General features: G+C 37.9%; 1 protein-coding gene across 1 annotated transcript in view; it reads right to left on the bottom strand.

Annotated features, from left to right (window-relative positions):
- Positions 1 to 20,640, bottom strand: part of METTL25 (methyltransferase like 25) — a gene marked incomplete at its 5' end in the record, with an annotated part of 45,167 nt that extends 24,527 nt beyond the window's left edge. The window contains 5 exons of the mRNA XM_083859938.1: positions 4,343 to 4,487; positions 4,699 to 5,331; positions 11,685 to 11,785; positions 16,334 to 16,498; positions 20,406 to 20,640. Coding sequence (XP_083716064.1) covers positions 4,343 to 4,487; positions 4,699 to 5,331; positions 11,685 to 11,785; positions 16,334 to 16,498; positions 20,406 to 20,640 — 1,279 coding nt within the window. The remainder of the gene's footprint in view (positions 1 to 4,342; positions 4,488 to 4,698; positions 5,332 to 11,684; positions 11,786 to 16,333; positions 16,499 to 20,405) is intronic.
- Between the last annotated feature and the right edge of the window lie 48 nt (positions 20,641 to 20,688).

Genomic DNA, 20,688 nt, shown 5'->3' on the forward strand with positions numbered 1-20,688 from the left:
GACATAACAGCTCACTATGTAAATAGGTTTATGTAAAATGATCCTAACAAATAGTAAAATCCTTTCTACTCTGATGTAATTGACTACCCAATGCAGTAACAGAGAAGAAAATCCCCAAAGGAATCAATTATACTAATGGCTACATATATTTTATCCATACAAGAATCTCTATATAAACAGACAATTCTCCTTAGAGAGAGCCAAAGTACAACTACTTAAAATTTTCCAAGTGCTGTCATATTATTCCTTATTAACTGAAACTTAGAATTTCATACTGCTTATAACAGCAGTGAAATTTAAAGACAGGTGTTAAAAGACATTGGCTTCAACTTTTTAAAACTGAGTTGAAATTTGAATTACACAGCATCTCTTGGTTTTTTAGCTACTAATAAATCAAAGCAAAGGCTTTCATGATCTTAACAGTTCAAAATTATTCCCAGCATAACTGGAAATGTTGGCTCATTACAAAAATTTCCAGATGAATTCAGCTTATATATAGACACACACAAGGACACTGGATACTGATTGCATTAATCCAAGATTGTGACTGCTTGGCACCTACTTTCATCAGAAATGCTCCCAAAGTACTCACAGCAGGTCCAACAGCAAACTGAATCAGTCAGTCTTGCAATATCTGTACTATTTTTAGAGTATGTGAGAAACATAATGCATTATTCCCTGAAGTCACCTCAGAAACAAAAAATACCCAAACCCAAACTTGTGATAACCAAGGTAATTCAGTAGCCCAACAAAAAAACATAGTAACATTTTGTTAATATTCTGTCAACTCAACACATCAGACTTATAAACACTGTATTAGTCATCATCACAGGTAAAATTTATTCTTAGGAATACCAGTTAATTCCAGTTGATATGAAGTGAAAAAGTAATTTTTCACTGGCCTCAAACAAGACTGATCTTGGTATTAAATCTTAAATGCTGAAGAATATACTGTCCAGCCATACCAAGTTATGGCAATCAGAAGTCCATTGCAGTTCCTCTGTGAGCTGGCTCCCCTGCTTCAACTGTGCTTATGGGAACAATCCTTTGAGTTGACATTAAAGAAACAGCAAAGATGGAAAATGGGATACTTTGGGGGCAGCAGCTTTGAGGTGGACTTGTCATAATCTTAAATTTAAGGGTGCATGCCTCAAGAAAATAAAAAAGCTCTTAAAGAAGAAAAATGACCTTTTAAAAACAGTTTTGAAAAACCTTGAGGCTAATCAGTCAAGATAAAATAACTGTAGAATGCTTTATAACAGAACTTCCCACTGTGTCCTCACATGCAAGCCCTTACTTACTGGACTGATTTCAAATGAGTAAGTCATTTCCTGTGTTGCAGCAAATTCTGCCCAATTCTCTTTGCTTCTTAGGAAGATCTATCCATCACTGCAGAGATGTAGCTCTAAACTGCTTCCTAATATATTCAAACTAGTCTCTCCACACAAAGCATCTACGTGTCTCTGCAATCTCTGACTGCTGCCTAGAGAAGCCAGTAGCTTTCCCGAGTTCCTGGGCAAGCAAAGGACTATCTACAGCAGAGATTATATTGGCTGAAGTACCACACAAGCCAACCAGAAACTGCATGTGCAGATGGGATGCATTTCAGGATCACATAACTCACTGATGTCCCATGAAGACCATAGTCTATCATCTTTGGCAGGTCATGTCCATCCTGATTACAGGAAACAGGTGAAAACCACATTCATCTTCACCTGAATAAGCTCAGTTAGTCTCAACAAGTTTATGGAGCACATTTTCCTGGAAACCATGCCCAAGCACATGAAGAACAAGAAGAAGGTCGACACTAACTGGCAGGAATTCATCAGGCACTGACAAACTACTGCCTTCTGTGATGCAGTGACTGGCTCCATGAACTAGGGGACAGCAGAGTCATAGTTTATATTGATTTTATGAAGTCTTTCAGCAACGTTTCCTTAGTATCTTTAGAGAAAAAAAGGAAAGGTATGACTCAGATGGGTGGACTCTAAAATAGGCACAAAATTGATAGTAATCTGAAGTTTGACAGTGAAGCCTGCAGATTAAGGGAGTGATTATTCTCCCTTTTTAGCACTTGTGAGAGTATCTGGAGTGCTTCTTTGGGATCCTCAGCCCACCATAATGACTGAAATGAATTTACTGGAGGCAAGAGCACTAAAGGGCTGCAGAGAAGGTCAAGAAGGGATCTAACTGCTGTTTTCAACTACCTAAAGGAAAGAGAACAAGGAAGATTAAGCTGGACTACTCCTGGCAGTGCAAAATGAAAAAGACAATAGATAACGCACAATAGCTGCAAACTCTGAATAGATATGAGTGAAAGAACTTCATGGTGAGGGCAAACATTGAAATGGGCTACTAAATCACTGCCCTTGCAAATATTCAAAACATGAAGGGACAAGGCCCTGAATGAAATGCTCTAAGGTGCCATGATGTGGTGCAGATGACCTCCAGAAGTTACTTGCTGCTTAAATGCTATTATTTGGTCCATTCAGGAAGCAGTATTAAGATCTGCTTGCTTCTGACAGCTGCAAGAGGAGTTTGTTTACTGCTTGTACAAGTGAACTGTTGGATCAATACCATCTGATTAGTTACAGAGTCCCCTAGCACCCTCTAGAATGCTTTGTCAGTTTGGAGTCCATGCATAGGAAATGCAGACACAAGACACAGTCTGAATTCTTCCCTATTTTCCCTTTGAAGAAATCTTAACTCTTAGATGCTCTCAGCCCTTGTTCTCTTAGCCCTCCGCTGCACATTTAAGAACAAGCCATATGGTAAATGACTTAGTAGGGGAATACAACAGCATGATATATTTTAGAATATGCATTCTCATAGTAATAGTAAAAAAAAATAATTATTTTGAGCATTACTAGGACAATATATGTATTATTTCCCAAAAAAAGAATACTGTAATTTCCTTTTGTTCTGTTCAAATGTTCTCCTTTGAGAATAATTTTGTTCTGCATGAAGAGTAAAATCAAACAGCTAGAAATTCCAACATGCAATTTGACTTCATTTCCATACTGCTATGAAACTGCATTTATCTCTTCTAACCATGCACATGTATCTGTTTTTTTGAACTCTGAAAAGGTTATCATGCCTGATCTTTTGGTGGTGTTTGAGTTTATGCACTGGTTTGCAAAAGTAATCCTATAAAGCTAGCACAGGAAACTGTGTCCTCTTTGCAATAATAAGAAACAACCAAATGCTTCAGACACTCAGACTTAATGACAAGTACCTGAAAAGTTCTTAATTTCTTAAAACTCTGATGTAAAAGTGATCGTATGTTTTTTCTCTAACTGCATTTCTGTAGCACAGAAATTTCCATTGTATTTTCTTTTCCTTTGCTTTTGGAGTGAGATGAAGTATTTTGAAATTACTAAGACTAATACACAGAAAAAAACTCTTAAAATAGTTGCAGGGCAAATTAAAAACAACATGAAAAGATTATTAAAGCAAGCAAGAGCTAGCATGTGTCATGGTCAGTGTGAAGCTGTGCTGGAACTGCCTAAGCAGCTAATTCTTAAAGAGCAATACCTGGGTCCCACATGCCTTTGTGTCTGTGAAGTTCCCTGAAAGAGCTGAAGTAAATCTTGGCAAGCTACCCCCTTTTCACATTTGATTGATATGATGAGCAGGTCTAGGACTTTGGCAGCTGGTCATTTAGACAGCTCAGCTATGTACCACTTGTCTCAGGAAAATCAGCTCCTTAAATGTTTTTATTATAAAGAATTTCAAGTAAAAAATGCCAACCTTCTCTCAAAAATTAATCCCCCCCAGTTTGTAGGAAAATTTGCCTATATTCTGAATCCACAAATAATTTTGAGGTTACCTCCCCAAGAAAAACTCTTATATATGTACTGTTTCATGATGGGCTAAACAGGCAAAGCCTAGCACAGCACCCAGATGAGTGGCTTTTTTGAGTATTACCTTACATCACAAAAACTTAATTCTGCTCATTGTTTTATATGTACAACTTAACATAACTGGATGTCGCACACAAACAGCTTAGGACAAAATCTGGTACAAAATATTTCAAAAGGATGGAAACATACTGGACTAAAAGAGCCTATACATTTATAAGTGAATTAAAGGAATAAAACCAGCAGTAGCAATAACCACATAAAACATGCACTAATGTCCCTAATCTCAGTAAAAATACTAGGATTACTGGCATAACAGAAAAGCAACAATGCATCTGGGAGTGAGTGATCTTCATAAAGTAATTAAAACCAGTACGAAATAAGCCACTGAAAAGGGGCAAACACAAGGAGGTTATTAAATAAAAGGTATAATACTCTCAACATACAAACTGGCAGCCACAATTTAAGCTCAGAAAAATTACCTTCTTGATTTTCAAACTGTTCTGACAACAGATGGTAGCAGCAGCCCACACTGCAAACGGCTTTGATTTCAGGCTTGGCAGTAAAAATCCGTAGTGTATTTGCAGCAAGATCTCCACATGTATGTAGACCCACCAACATACAGTCCTAAGGAAAAAAAAAAAAGGCAACAATAAATTATCTCCTTCATCAACTGCAAGAGCATACTTCTGCAACCTGTCTAAAAACCATTATTGGGCCAGAATATTAATTTACACCACAGATAGCACTCTATGCACACTCAGCAAATGTACACATGGAAATGGCAATATAAAGACAATGGACAATCTAAAACCAGTAAAATTTAGAGCAAAATAACCTCCAGATCTGTTATGATGTCATTGAGTTCTGTTTCAGCAGTGATGCAAGAGGTCAATGGAAAATACAGGTTTGATTCATTTGACTTTCTTGCTTTAGTCCTGAGAGATGCCATTTTTCTTTGTACTTTTTCCTCTTCACTGAGCTCCCTACAGTTACAATGAGATGAAGAAAAATCTTCTACAGCATCAGCAGGAAGAACATTTAGAACAGCAAGAACCTCTTCAGAAAGTTTGGCCTCATGAGATTGTGTCCCAGTCAGTAAATCAGCTTCCGTTTCTGTGTCGGTTTCAGGTGTAGCCATTTCTGTGGAACCACGAGAAGGAACTAAATCTTGGATAATCACTTGGTCCTGATTTTGAAGATGGCTGACATTAGTTAAGAGCTCTTCATTGATTGTTTTACAATTAATTTCCCTTTCCACTGGCCTGTCATTTGTGTTTTCCAAACTCTGTTTTTTGCGGTTTTCTCTTCCTCGACTCTGATATGCTCTCCAATGTTTCTTCAATTTTTTATTTCTTTCATGAGCACCATTCGTATTGGAGCTTGAGGAGTCAATTCCATAAACTTTTAAGTTATATTGCATGGACAAAAATGAACTCAAGTAGCCTTTTCCAGAACCTATATCAATCACCTAGACAATGGAGAAAATAAAGGAAAAGAAAATTTGCTGTATTAATGAGCAACAAGGCACACTTCAAATGCAAAATTATTCCTGAAAATTTAAGCATGGATTTAACAGCTTATTAGTATCATACTTCTCAATGCACTTAGTTCTTTTGCTTTGTTGGTGCACCTTCTGACTTTTAAACACAGAATTAAGTCTTAACTGATATACTCTAGAAAACAGAGACCGCAATATTTATGCAATGCACATGTCCTGCTGCTTGTAAAGACTTACAGTATATTTTTTGACACAGACCTTTCTTCTGCTAAAAAAAAAACTATAAACCACCAGCAAGTCCACCTGCCCTTGCTAAACTGGATCAGAATTAGCAAACAGACCACTCATAGTATTCAGCTTTAGGCTCATAATTCCCACACTGAGAAGCCTAGTACCAATGGGTGCAGAGCAAAAAGCATCTTTAGTTTCAGTGCCTGATTTAATCCCTTCAGATTTGAACTAATGATGGGTGATATTGATACTCTATTATGCCAGAATGCTTGTTTATTCTGCTTTCCCATTCTGTGAAAACAATCCATACAGCTTTGTTTAACATGAGGATGCTTTTCTAATAAAATAAAGGGGCTCATAAGCCACATGGATCTTGCACTGCCTGTTCTGGATGAAGGAGTGACAGGAGACAGTTTAGTTTGTCTCAAAGCTGATACCATGTGCTAGTTCAGTGACTGATGTAACCCAGAAAAAAAAAAAAAAACCATACAAAGTATTAGGAGAAACAAGAGTAACCTGAGATCTTTCAGTACATAATCACAGTTTTATATAACCCTATATATATAGCATGTTTTAATATGTAATAAATACATAACACAATATTTTATGAGAATTGGCAGAGTGACACTTCTCTAAGGAGAAAAAATTATAAAGTTCAATTCTGTCCAGGTACCGACCAAAAATATTATTGATTAGATGTAATGACTTTGGAGAAGCTCCTGGAAGTGTTCTGATTCAAGAACATCTATGTTTTGTTCTTGGTCTGTCACATGTTGGTAAGAAAGCTTACACTGATACTGCTAAACCCAAATTGCAGCATACACTTAATTGATGCATCTTAAACTCAACTGCACAGGTTTTTTACCAGGTAAAAATATTCAATATAGCAATATTCTTACTCAATGAGAAAGAAAGATTTATTCATTATCTTATTAAAAAGATTTGGACAGCCATGGAATTGGAAAGAAAAATTTGAGCCAATGTCACTAAAGACTATTCAAAACAGTTGAGAATACATAATATTAGGTAAAAATTGTTTACTCAGGCAGCACATTGCTTTCTCATCAATAGTCATCATGTGATATTTATGAATATTTGCAATCTAGACAAGCTACAATCATAAAATCTTTCAAAATAAATCTGTACAGGAATCACAGAATGAATTTAGTGAAATGGAATTTATATAACCTAAGCATACTTTTTAAAATGTCATTTATTTGTCACATTTATCACCAATATTCTGCTCTACTCAGCCCTAGTGAGGCCACACCTGGAGAGCAAGGTCTGGGCACCTCAGCACAGGAGAGACATGGAGCTGCTGGAGCAGGTCAAGCAGGAGGCAACAAAGATCATGGAGCACCTCTCTTATGAGGAAAGGCTGAGGGAGCTGGGCCTGTTCAGCCTTGAAAGAAGATAACTGAGAGTATAAGTATCTGAAGGGAGGGTGTTAAGAGGAGGTTTCCAGGCTCTTCTCGTTGCTGCCAAGCAATAGGACAAGAGGCAAGGGGCAGAAGCTGATGCACAGGAAGTTCCACCTAAATACAAGGAAGAACTTCTTTATTGTGCAGGTGACTGTGGACTGGAACTTACTGCCCAGAGAGAGTGTGGCGTCTCCTTTACTGGAGATATTAAGGAATAATGTGGATGCAATCCTGTGCCATGTGCTTTGGGATAACCCTGCTTGAGCAGGGAGGTTGGACCACATGACCCCCTGTGATCCCTTCCAACGTGACCCATTCTGTGATTCTGTCAGAATTGGAAAGAAAAGAGAAGTGTTGAAGGAATAATTTTACCCACTCCTTTATTTAATAGAGATTACAATTACGTAGAGTGTGCATTCTTCCACTTCTTCAAGTTCTGAATTTTTTCAGTAAAGAGCAGCATTTGGACAGAAGAGAGGGGTAGTGAATTATTCCTAAGTGTGACCCCTGGTGGCTATGGAGACCAGCTGCAGTTTGGGGAAAGTTTCTCAAGTAAATAGAAAATAGTAATTAGCACTGGGAGAGCAGTTTAAAAGCAAAAGGAAAAATTGACTAAAAATAGCAAGGAAGGATCTTGCACTAAAGAAATAAACTGCATTAAATTATTCCCTGCTTTACCTTCCACTGATTACATAGGGAAAGGTAATAAGCAATCCGTAGCATATCTGTCAAGCATGAACTTTTAAAATGAAATTTCCATGATTTAATAAACTCCAAAGGTCTTGTCCACAGTGAGTTGGGTCCTATGTTTAAACACAGTTTCTGGCACAATCAAGCATTCCAACATTTCCCAGCATCAAATCACAAATGTAATGGATGCTGAATGCAGAATTATATCATCTTTACATTACACACTCCAAGTTTTGCTGCACATGCTGCAACTTCCAAGGAAAACTCTGACCAATACATTAAATAAAACAAATGTGCACTTAAGCAAAGAGGAATCAACACTGGCTTCTTTTCAGAGTTTAATCAAGAATTTCTTTAAAAAAACAAATTCCACTTGTATGATAGGAACAGTGCTTAAAAGGGTCAGCAAACTACTGAAAAAAAGCCCTCCAGTTATTTTGCTTTAATGTTTAAATTCAAATCATTAACCTAGAAGTGATCATAGTGGTAATAAAATTTTTGCTTTTATTCTTATTTTACTATTTACTATTGTACATTATAAGATACCAACAGAGAGCAATATCCTCTACCACCCATTATATACAGCATGTGTATGGGGGTGAAATGGAGGGCATTTTTCAAGCTGTCAGTGATCTGTAATATCTGAAAGAAACACCCTGAGGACATGTGCTGCTGTAAAATATGTGTTGTGTTTCCATGGCTCTAGATTCTTTAATTAAATGCTACATATATTTTGTTTTGCAAGAAGCATGGAAAAAATCAATACGGAAAAAACTCCTAAAAAATTATAATTGCTACTTTTTTTTTTTTTAAGTTGAAAGAAAACAAAAACAAAAGGAGTTGCTTTTTAAAGACTTAGAAGGAGGCTTTTTTTTTTTTATTTTCCAAAGTAACAGGAAAGCTCTTTTCATATATTAGGGATTTGTAACTTTGCACAAATAAATATTGGTACAGTGTATGACTAAAATGGAAAAAAGTTACTACAGAGCAGTCAGCATTTCATAGTCAGTGATATACTGCATTAATATTTTTCATTTGATGTTATAATTTTTAAGGTGACTTTTTAAAATGTAAACAGAAAAATGTAAAAATTTTACATTTTTAAAATGTAAACAGAAAATAATCCTATGTATCAAGATACTCCAAATTATCTGATAAAAGTCTATAATCCCAGGATGAAATTGCAGGATACTGACAGATACTTAATAATGATTGGTTTGAGATTTTATTAGTAACCAGCTACACTGAAATTTCAGTTAAGTTATCAAGATGGCTTTACTTTTTTACTTTCTGAACAGGACTTTTGCATTCCTTTCATTCCTGAATCTCACAGGAACTATTTAAATCTAAATGAAAATGCTATATGAAACACCACTTTCCAGCAAACATAGAGACCACTTACTATTGCAATATAAGCAAACTACACTCTCCTACAGCTTTTTCAGCACTTGAAAGTCTTCAATAATTAAACAGCTAATAGCTGCCTGAAACAAAAGGTAAACAAGGCCAAAAACATGCTGGTGACCGACTACAAGACTTTCACAAATGTGCTGCTAGTGTATTTCTGTTCTCTACAGGGCACTCCCACTTCAGGGCTGTGGAGGGCACCTGGTCTGTCACTGCATCTGGCCCTTCAAGGGCTGCTGGAGCGGCTGCCTCCCATCGCTGTAAGGGATCGCAGGTGCTCACAAACTGATTGTGGCTCACCCAGTAATGCTTGGCCTTAATTAAACCTCTCTATTTACTTGACATCCCAGTTGTAAGAAAGCTGCCTAAAACTTTGTCTTCGTCAGCTGTTCCTCACAAAACAGATGGTCAGGACTGAGAATTTTGATCTGTTTCCAAGGATGCCACAGGCCTGACACAAATCTAGCAAGAGTACGGCATTACTTATCTAAATTAAACTCAGTCTGAGCCAAATAACCTCCTAACCAAAGTTCAGCTTCAGCAATTCAGAGGCAAATCCAAGTTTTGGGGCTTCCCCTGTGGTGGGAGCAACAGTAACTTGGGATGTTGCAGGTATATTAATTTTAAACTATACTCATTTACTTACAAAAAAGAATACGCCGAGAAAATATCCTCACCATAAAATCTGGGCAGGTACCTTATTAACCTTTGCTTTTTAAAAAATACAGTTTGTTTCTCCCCAAATCTTTGTGGGAATTATTAGCCTGGAGGAAATAATTCTCCATTTACAGTTACGGCCCCTCGCATGGAAAGGAAATAATTCTCCATTTACAGTTACGGCCCCTGGCATGGAAAGCAAGTGCAGTTCAGATGGAGAGAGGAATTAAATGTGTCGAGAGCCTCCTGTCACATCTAGTTTAAAGCAAGGATGAAGCTACATTGGCCAGTTACCATCATTAGAGAGCTTAAAATGAATAAACAAACTCAGCTCACCCAGATACTTAAAGATTTAGCCTTACCACAACACAGGCTTAAGGTATGGAACCTAATGTTGTGGTGTGAATTTTAGCTTTACGAAATTTCTGCATGCTTCTGTTATTTGTTTTATTATGGTTTGTCCCTGTCCCCCCATGTTAAAACACTTTTTGGTTTTTCCTTAATTATGGGTCCTGTTCACCACTCTGAAGCCCTGCCCAGATGGATAGAAAGTTCTGGTGGGGGGCCAGGGTGATTGGCAGAGTCCATGCCATCCTCTCCCTTTTTTATGTATGGGATGGTCCTACTGATCATCCTCTTGTTCTGGGTAACTCCTCCTCCCTCTAAGATTGGTTCTAGATTGTTCCCTGGCCCCTTTCCACACCCCCTGTTCTTAAGCTGAAACCCAAGAGGAAAAACTCACTTTTACATGGGCCCTCTGGGTGAAATAAACCCCAGTTGAAACCCACGTGAACTGCACCTTTCTTTCTCGCCATTGCCACGCTTCAGCCTGAGGCCAAGACCCACAGGATGGAAAAGGTACCAAGCTGTACCCTTAAATGCGAGCTCGGTGCCAGAGCTGGCCGGAAAGCAGCTCCCAACAATCTAACATAAGGCTTAACACTGAAAAAGCTTACAAAGAAAGCATATGTATGTAGACTGAGGAAATGCTATTGGTGCATTTTGTCTAACAGAATGCGAAACACGCTATTCAAAAAAGTCAAGTATTGCTGGAGTGCTTGTGTTTTGTCAACAGATCCATAAATAAACCTCCACAAAGTTTTACTGAAAAAGTGATCTAGTGCACTGTGCAATCATAATTATATGTATATTAAAAAACCATTTAAGTTACAATCGATTTTGAGAAAGGAATCCTGCAATTTTTCACTGCCCAAAGACAAACGTACCATCTGATGTACCAAACAGCCAACTCATGCAGTAATTGCTGGATGATAATGGTGTTGGATGTCCAGGCCTCATACATGTCCTACCAAATGTATTTCATTCACACTCTTACATAAATCTCTGCTTAATTTGGTCTCTTTTCAAACTAAAAACATCATAACTTTCTAATTTATAGATCTCAATCCATGTTAAATAAAGGTGAACAGTATTAAACAATAGGAAATAATTTATATCTTGTGTCAGAGTAAGAGGAGCTTTGAAAATTTCTCAGGATATTCTGCCTTGGTCTCTAGGTGACACCCTTGTGTGCATGACACAAGGCAGCAATTCTACTGACACATGTGCAAAACTGCCAGCAATATAATACTGACAAACGAGGTAGGACTGGTCCAAAAAGCAGAACAGGTTCGAGCTGCTCAACACATAGAGGATGATCACAACTTTTTAATGTTACTCATGAGTGATTATGAACCACTGAAAGGCAGCTCCTTTGGAACAACACATTTATAAACATTGTCCTTCAGTTTGGCCCCACCAGCTCTTCTTTAAGTCCTATTATGTACAGGAAAAATAAGAACAGCAGTGACAGAATATCAAAGTGTTGCATTTGCACACAAAAAGGAGAGTAACTTGGAAGCTACCTGTAAGGTAACTCAGAAGGTACCTAACACACAGTAAGAAATGCTTTCTTACCTGCTTTATCCCACAATAATTTGCTATGCTGTCTACCAGCTCTGACATCACTTGCACTTCATGTGATTTCTTATTATTCATAAACTCATCTGGTTTGATACCTGTATCAGGAAAATAAAAACACATTAACACAATCTGTAATAATAAGGATTTGTGATCAATCAGGAAAAAAAAAAAGCTAAAATATACTTTACTGTTTATATATTTTCAGGATAGTAATTTTTAATTAAAAGCTTACTAAATTATTACAAGAGTAAACTTCTGAATCATGGATGAATTAACAACATTCAACACACCTAGAACTCAGGTTTTTAAAGATGTAGCATATTTAATACCTGACCAAATATTAGACAATAGCTACAACTATAAAACTATATTATTCTTCCTTTTCATTGGATATTTATTTTTGTCTCATATGTCACATTTACTCTTCCATAAATGAAATATAAGGGCAGGGACAATAAATAATCACATTGTAGAGCTTGTTAATAATGGTGCAGATTTGCTGACAATATCAAGAAGGAGATATCTCTACTAAAAGTTATGAGCAATACTAGGAAAATTCAGAGGAAGATGAATTTTCCTTTTCTTTATTTACCCTATGGATTGGTTATAGAACTGCTACACCTTTATGGCAGAAAATCACTCATTTTCAGTGTTGCTGGAGAATGTGCTTAATGAGATGGAAGTCAACCTCCATCATGGGTTAACTGCTTGTGGAGAATACCCAGAACTCACTTGCTAACCTCTGTGCCACCCAGACAAAGCAGGAGCTCAGAAGTCACTCCCTTGGGAGAAACCCACGTCTTTCTCTTAGAGGTCCAATGCTGCAGTACACTTGGATCTAGTTAAATTGATGGTAAGTCTGAATGATGGTAGAAGAAACTGGATCATTACTGATGAGCATGCTTCTAGAAAACAGGACTTTTCTACCTGACTAGGCAGATTAATATACTTTCCCATTTTCTGCTTTATGCACAGTATGTGTTCATCTGTCCAGAAACTGATCATTAGGCAAAAACCATGTTCATTCCTTGATCAGATCATGATGGGAGCAGAGCCAAGTGTGTCACTTCTTTAAAAGAGAGTGGGGAATTGAACTGAGCTCATAAGAAACCCAGCGTTTTCTCTATTTTTCCCAAACCCCAAGGGATCTGTCTATTCCTTAAACATCTGGGGTTTTTACAATAAACTGTTATGACAATACTTAAAATCTAATGTAGGCTCTATGAACTGACAAAAGGAAAAATAGACTAAAAGACTTAAACAATACAAATAGCAGAAACAAGTGCTTGTCATCTCATTGAAGAATCTCCTTAACTTTAAAATTGTAAAGATCTATACAGCATCCCAAAAAGCTCTTAATTTGTAACCATATCAGGTTAAAGAAAAACAGACAGGGAAAAAAATTTAAAAGAAAAAAGGTCTCTCTTTTTGTTTATGTTGGAACATTTTTGTGTCTGGGTAGGCTCATCAGAAAAAGATGCAGAATTGGAACAAGAAGAAACAGACATTTAACTTCTTGACAGAAATAAAAGTTGCTTTTTCTCCAAAGCAGCACTGTCACTTTGGATGATGACCACATACTGCACCTTTACTCTTTTCTCTGTTATGAAAAGACTGAATGGGGTAATGAAGCCCTATGTCAGAAAGTAGTTAATCCAAATTAAGTATTTCAAACTTGGTAGAAATCCAGAACAATTACCTAACTTACAAAAGCTGAGGTTCCAGACAGAAAAAGCATAATTTGTTTATATCTACACATATAGTTTATTTATCACCTTAGCTACGGAAGTTTCTTAAGCAGTTTTTGACTTATTTCCCTGCTTTCTGCAGGATAACACATTACTTATATTTCAGCTCAAGGAAAATGATACTTTTTGGAGAAAATTACGGTTTTAAAAAGAAATATTTTTTCCTGCTTTTTATGCAACATTCTGGTAAGTTTTTATATTATTCTGAAAAACAAGCAGATATTACAAATTAATGCAAACAAATGTATCTAGGGACTGTTTTATATTGCCTGGACAACTGAAAATTTGAATTAGAAAAGTACTAGTTTGACTCAAACTGTAAATTCTTTCTGCTATCACAAAATTACTTTCTTGAAACAAATAATTATACATGTACATTTTCTTATTATGTGTACAACTGATGCAGGCAGAACAAATACTAATTTCAAAAAAACCATGAATTTAGAGAACCATTTCCCTTTGTGATGAAAACAAGATAAAATGTGGTTTCAAACACTTTACAGAAGTAGCTTGGATATGACAGAGTAACAGAAAGCTTAATATTGCCAGTTTTAGTTGGTAATGAAATGCTGCTCATTTCCTTTGGGAATCCCTAGCATGAGTACCTGTGTTCCATTTGAAGGACTGCTTTAACTCTGTAGTGCTATCTACAGCTACACCTTTAGTTGTGAAGCTGAGCAAATTGAGGAGAGACTGTTTTTATACAGGGCTAATACAGACATTTTTAAGATCTCCTGTAGTAGGGTGAAGGGGTTTTATACCCCAGCCTGTGGAAATTCAGATACACCAGATAAAAAAGTATAAATCCACAGTCCACACCATACAACACCTTCTATACAGAAGTTTACTACAGTGATTTAAGTCCAGGATCTAGGGTGAGGAAGTGGACTAATCATATACTCCAGAAAACCCTTCTGAGGCAGAGTGATATTCCAGCATATGGAATTTAAAGATGGATTCATTAGCAGTCACTGCATGGCATGATTATGAGCTTGGCCACAAAAATACTGGAAAGGTGGAGTACTCTCAATCCAACCCTCACTTCTGGGTGGTTACAAAGCAAAGCTGAACACCCTTCAGACTCAGAACTCCATTCTGACTAGTTGTGTCCACAACATGCTTAAAATACTCGTGCTTCCCAATTATTCCCAGGAAGGATAGCAATGTATCTACATGAAGATTGCAAAGAAGCTAGAGAACTATGTAAGCATGCAAACTGTGGGAATAGGCTGAAAAGTCTGTTTGTCTTAGAAGAAGAAAACATGTTAAAAACATCTAAATGGAATTATCCTGATGCATGTTTTTCAGAATATAAGCAACGCCATCATAAAGTTGCCAGTTTTCTCAGACTTACATTTCTCTCGAATTGCAAGCTTTAGCATGTCAGGGAACAAACATATCTTCTGAAATACAGAAATAAGTCCAAAATATCTAAAATAGCTCAAAGTTAAAAGATCACAACTTTCATTTGGCAACTTGCACATTATGAATCCATAAGTTGGTATTTTGCCTCTGCCAGGAACTTCAATTAAGTTAATTTAACTGATATTTACTGCCAATTCAGCACAAAGGTTTTGAATTATAATTCTATTGTACACATTTGGAACACATTTTATTTTTCCCAAGAAGTATAACTCAGAAGTACTGCAAAAATACAAACCCAGGCCCCAGTTACCCAACCAAGCATCACTCCTGCCACACAGAGAACAAAATACTCAGCAATTGCCTTATTCCTGATGCTCCATTCCTGTATGACAAGAAGATGGAAGAATCCTCAAAGTTTTGGCTAAAATGTTAATCCAGGTACAAACTCTAGTACAAGTATAAGAAGGTAGAACTAGAGAATTACAGAAGATTAGGAGGAAAATGGGGAATGAGATACAGTAAAAATGAAAATAGCTAAAAAGCTGGTGGGAAAGAAAAGCAGCATACAGCTATCAAGGAAGAAAAAAGGATTTCTGATGAACTAAGAACATAAGGAATGAAGCCAGAAAGTAAGAGGGACGCACTACAAATCATTAGGAGTATCTCAGCAATGGCATTCTAGTACTTCTAAAAAAACCTGGGAAGCCAACCATGAAAAATGGCAACACTGGAAAAAGATCACTGTAGAAAATGGGAGAGATGCACAACATTTGTATAATGGTGCAATCACTGATGATAAAAAACATCAGAAGTTTTAACGCACCAGAGATAAGAAGCACTAGAGGGCAAACGCAGAGAGCTGCTCAGTCTGTCTCTTAAAAACTAATGAGACATCTCAAAGGTAGTGACAAATCTAGAGAGGCTGAATAGCACATTCGCAGTGAAAATGATGGCAGTCCAAGTAAGGATAAATGTCAGTTTATCACCTGATTTAAAAATTATAATCACGATAAGATTCCCAGTATCCAACTTCATGCCAATTTAGAAGTGTTTTAATTCAATTTCTTTAACTACAGAAAATTAAATTACTCTTGTTTTATCACATTTAATTGGTATTAGTCCCAAAAATACAGAATTAATAAAATCTTTTTTTTCTATGACATCAAACATTTGCCATAGTTTAGGGTGATACTTCTAAGAAAAGCATGAGTAGCAACTATGATTCTTGCCACTTGGGGACAAGACAAACATAGAGAATAAACAAAGTACCTCAAATAGAAATATGCCTGTTTTTCTGTCCCATCCCCTTTAAAACTGAAATGATGGGTCTATAGAGACCAAATGCTCAAATATTAGCAAGACAATCCATTTTGTAAACAAAGACAATAAAGAAAGTCCTTGAACAAATGAAAATGGAAGTGAGGCTCGTGTAGGAAAAACCGCTCAAAAAACAAACTAATCTCCAAAATCAGAACTCTCTTACAGTCCTATAGTGAATAAATAAACATTAAAATACAAATGTAAATATACCTGTTGCTCCTTCACTGTCTCCTTTCAGTGCTTCAAGCACGTCTTCTAATGGGGTACAGACTCCAAGGTTGGACAAAGAATAATAGTTGGCAGCCAGGGCAAACAAATGTACATTGATAAGCTTCTCGGAGTTTTCACAAAATGCACTGGAAAAGATGTCATCATCTGCACATAAAATAAAAGATTTTTGTAAACAGCGCTTAACAGCTCTCTAATACTGCTGACAGAGAACTACAGGGAATAAATACTTAGTATCAGACAGAACTGGCCACTTACCTTGCTTCCCTAAGTGAGAAAATGCATTATTTTTCTTCAGCTGTATTCCCCCTTCAGAACTGAGGTCAAACTTTGCTTTTAGCTGAATCAGTGTAAATGTGACAAAATCTGTTACTTCAGCAGACCTACTTCAGTGTAACTGACAAGCTAATTCAGTCAACATTATCACTTCTCTTCTGTTTACAAACTTGCTCATTATACATGTCCTAGTCAGCCCTATCTGCCAATATATGCTGCTATTTTTTTTTTTTTTAAGGAATGCAGCTGTTCAGTATATGAAATGTTTGCAGTCACAATCACTCAATTCACATCCTTTCCAAGCTGCTTTGCAACTGATGAATACTGGGAGAATTAAATTAATTTTTATTTCCAATCAGGTGTGGGCCATAGTTAGATTCCAATGTGCATTATGTTAGATGCATGATGAAATACTTCATTTTGTTATTACTTAGTACTGAGTTTCAAAAATGTACATTTATTTTTAAGTGAAACATATTAGTATGAATAATTTATTAATTCTGAATTTGTTTTGTATTGTCTAATTCCTCTCTATTTTACCTAAAACTATTTGTGAATTCTACATAGTTTTGCTAATAATTTTTATATAATTGTAATTCTTGTCAATATATAAAAGGCAACCAGTCCAGCGATCCAACTGTTCCAAAGATTTGAAAAAAGTCTCCTGGCTCTCTTTTGTGTCATAGGTAGATTTTGAGGAAGCTCATACTTAGCACAGTAGCTTTCCTGAATCTGGCATGACAATGAATGGACACAGCTGTTTTGATTGACCTCAGCTCTAACACTCTAAATTTCCTTGCATGATCACAATTAAAGGTCATGCACATATTACATTCCACTGAAAACAGACCCAAACCATGTCAATTTTCACGATTTCACACTACGAAGCCTCAAGTGCAGTAAACAGATTTTGTATCTAAGAAAGCATAAATATTGTCTAAGCTAAGAATTAACACAGTTTCGTTGTCTGCACAGCACTTCTTACTTTACTTCTCTCTGCTACAAAATCTAAAAAGAAAGCCACATTTCTCCACAAACAACTTCCTTGTCTAAACAAATTTTAGTTAGCATTCATGAAGGGTAAGATTGTAACAAGATATTAGAGATGAGAAATAAAGACCACAGCTTTTAGGGGGAAGGGGCAACTTGGCTTTCCAATGTCTCTTCTGTAAGATTTATTACAGAAATATAAGAAAATAGATGTGCTTTCACTTTTTCAGCAGCTGACATAAAATGTAATTACTGTTCTTATAAATCCCACTTAAGTGAAATCCAATGCAGCAATACCCATGTTCTATAACCCTCCTTAACTAGGTTATCTGATGGAAGAACATGATAGGACTAGCAGGATCTCATACAAGATTGCTGGAGTACCACCTGTAATAACACTCCCACCAAACTTAAATTGTTGTCCCAGTTTGACAAGTGAAAAAAAGGAACCAACTGAGTTAAAGCATCTGAAGCCTAACTTCAAGCTACAGAATGGCAATTGGTAAACTTTGCATTATTTATGAATATTAAAACTGTTAGGTTTCTTGATACATTTCTACTCTGGATGCTCACAAGAGGAAATCTAGAATGTCTTTTAACCAGTCAGTCTATACATTTGCAAACAAATCTTTAGAGGAAAGAAACATATGCCCCAAAGTTGGAATCACAGTACAAACAGTAATTTACAGCGAAATATGAAAATACTTAAAACACAGATTTGTCTGTGCCTGTGTCTAATTAACAGAAATTATGTGATAAGCAAAATGCAATATGGCAAGTGTCAGCTTTTCTATGTATTTAAACCAGTTTCTGAAACTGGAAAGGGATCTTACATTTTGCTGCAGGGTACAAGTAAAAACAAGGATTCCATCCTTCACATGATCATTATAATGAAATGACTTTGAACAAGGAAGAGTAATTTCTGTTTACACTGGGTTTCAAGACCTCTAATGGTCGGTTTCTGATCCCTAATGTTACTGAGTTGCACTAATGCACTCAAATAAGCTATGATACTACATTTCCCTCTCTCTTTCCTAATTTTAATACAGGGTAGCAGTTCATTAATTTGCAAACGTAAGCAGATCTTTGCAGGTATCTTCACTGAACAATTCATATTCTACTATGAAGTGTTTTCATCATATGACTGGATGGGCAGGTACCATGCAGTCAAGAGAGTAAGGCATGAATCAACTAATCAGCAAGGGTATGCCCGCTTCACTACAGTGCATTCTGCTAAATAGCACATCAGAATTGTAAAGTCAGAAAAAATGGCAATTCTTCCTTTTTTCTTTTAATTAGCAGAAACAATCCCTGCAGAAACCAAAGAGGAAATGTCATATTTTAGCCACAGCATGAAAGCTTCATACTCTTTAAAAAAGATGTGCTTAATTTTGGACATAAATTGTCTTTTTGTTCTAGTAATTTCTGCATCAGATTCTGTAATATGCATTTTGAATGCAGATTATTATTTTCCTATTTTGAAATCGACAAAACAATACTCTGCCCCCTTGATTCTCATGCTACTCTACAGGCCACCACTTCAGGGTTTGAATCATTCCATGAACTTTCCCCACAGAAACAGGTTAGATCAGAGTATTTTTCCTTTACTGTTTTCTTTATAATGATTTCATCTAATAATTATTTTGGTCCAGCCTCTATTTACATTCTATTTTATGTCTTGTTGCCCTGAATTAGTTCTGACTCTGACATTACCTGTCAAGAACATTAAGTGTATCCTTGCCTCTTCCCAACACATTTTCTTTTTGACCAGACCACTGTCGTGGTAATTCATAACCCAGTGTCTTTTCCATGCACAAATAAACTCTGGGATTTTTCCCAAATAACTCAACGCTTTAAAAATGAGTCTTACAGTTAACATTTTGAGAGGTTTTTGGATTCAACAGAGAAATGTTGCTAGTGATGTAGCAATTCACAGTTCTTCAATCTCTTTCTGAGTCCACATCATTATCTTAGCTTGTCTTCCCTGCCAAAAAGCACATGCTGCTTTCAGTGGAGGCTTCTCTGACACCCCACACGCTTTCCTGCCTGGAAATCCATGTAACGCAGGATTTCAGGGCTGAGGCAGCGGGACAGCCCTCCACACTCCACACGCTTTGGCACGGCGATGGCTTTTCCCAGCTAAGGGCTTGGTCAGAGATTTCACCTTGGGTTTGAAAACAATCTCTGCTTGTGCTCGGTCCCTCCGAACACCACAAAGCACCGGGGCTTTCAGGTGCTTTATCTTCATTCCTGTGCCCGGCCCAAGGAGCGTCACTGGTGCCTTTCCCTCCTGTTGGCCTGCAGCACAGTCAGCAGCCCGGCTGGCCTCCTCAGTTACGGGAAAATCACTAAACATATGAAGTGCTTCTTAAATAGATCTGTCAAAGTGAACCAGCTGCTGTTCCGTGCCAGACACACGGACTGTGACAGATGCACAGGAAAGCGGCGTTTAAGCCTTTTCCAGCTTCTTCCGCACCTCCAGCCTCAACACTCGGAGGGCTTTTAGCTGTTACATCTTTACACTCGCGGAGGCTTTTCGTAAGTTCTGTTTTATTTGTTTTTTAAAAATTTTAATGGTGTCCTCCAGGAGTCTGTCAGAGTGAAGGACTCTGACAGTTTGGAGTTTCGTTTCCAAATGAACAGGATGAAATTGACGACACGAGCCCGCGGCTCCAGGCGGCACTGCCGGGACACCCGAGGGCGGCATTGCCCGGGCTCTGCGCTCCGCCTGGCGCGGCTCGGGCCCCGCTCCCCCGGCCCGCCCCGCCCCCGGCCCCGCCCCACTCACCGCCCGGGGCCGCCGCCAGGGGGCGCGCCAGGGGCCCGGCCGCGCGCAGCGCCTCGAGCACGACGTGCGGGGGCGGGGCCACGAGGCGCTCCCAGAGCCCGCGCGTGAAGAACTCCACGGTGTGCGCGCGGCTCAGCGGCAGCGCGCGCCGCACGAACCGCTCCGCGCGCCGCAGGGCTCGCGCCGCCGCCGCCGGGGACGGCTGGGCCGGGAGCGCGCGCGGCGGACGCGACATGGCCTCGCGCGCGGCCCGTCGGCGCGGCTCGCTGACGTCATCTCCGTG

The sequence above is a fragment of the Zosterops lateralis genome (assembly GCF_965231275.1).
Source record: "Zosterops lateralis genome assembly, chromosome: 4".
NCBI lineage: Eukaryota > Metazoa > Chordata > Aves > Passeriformes > Zosteropidae > Zosterops > Zosterops lateralis.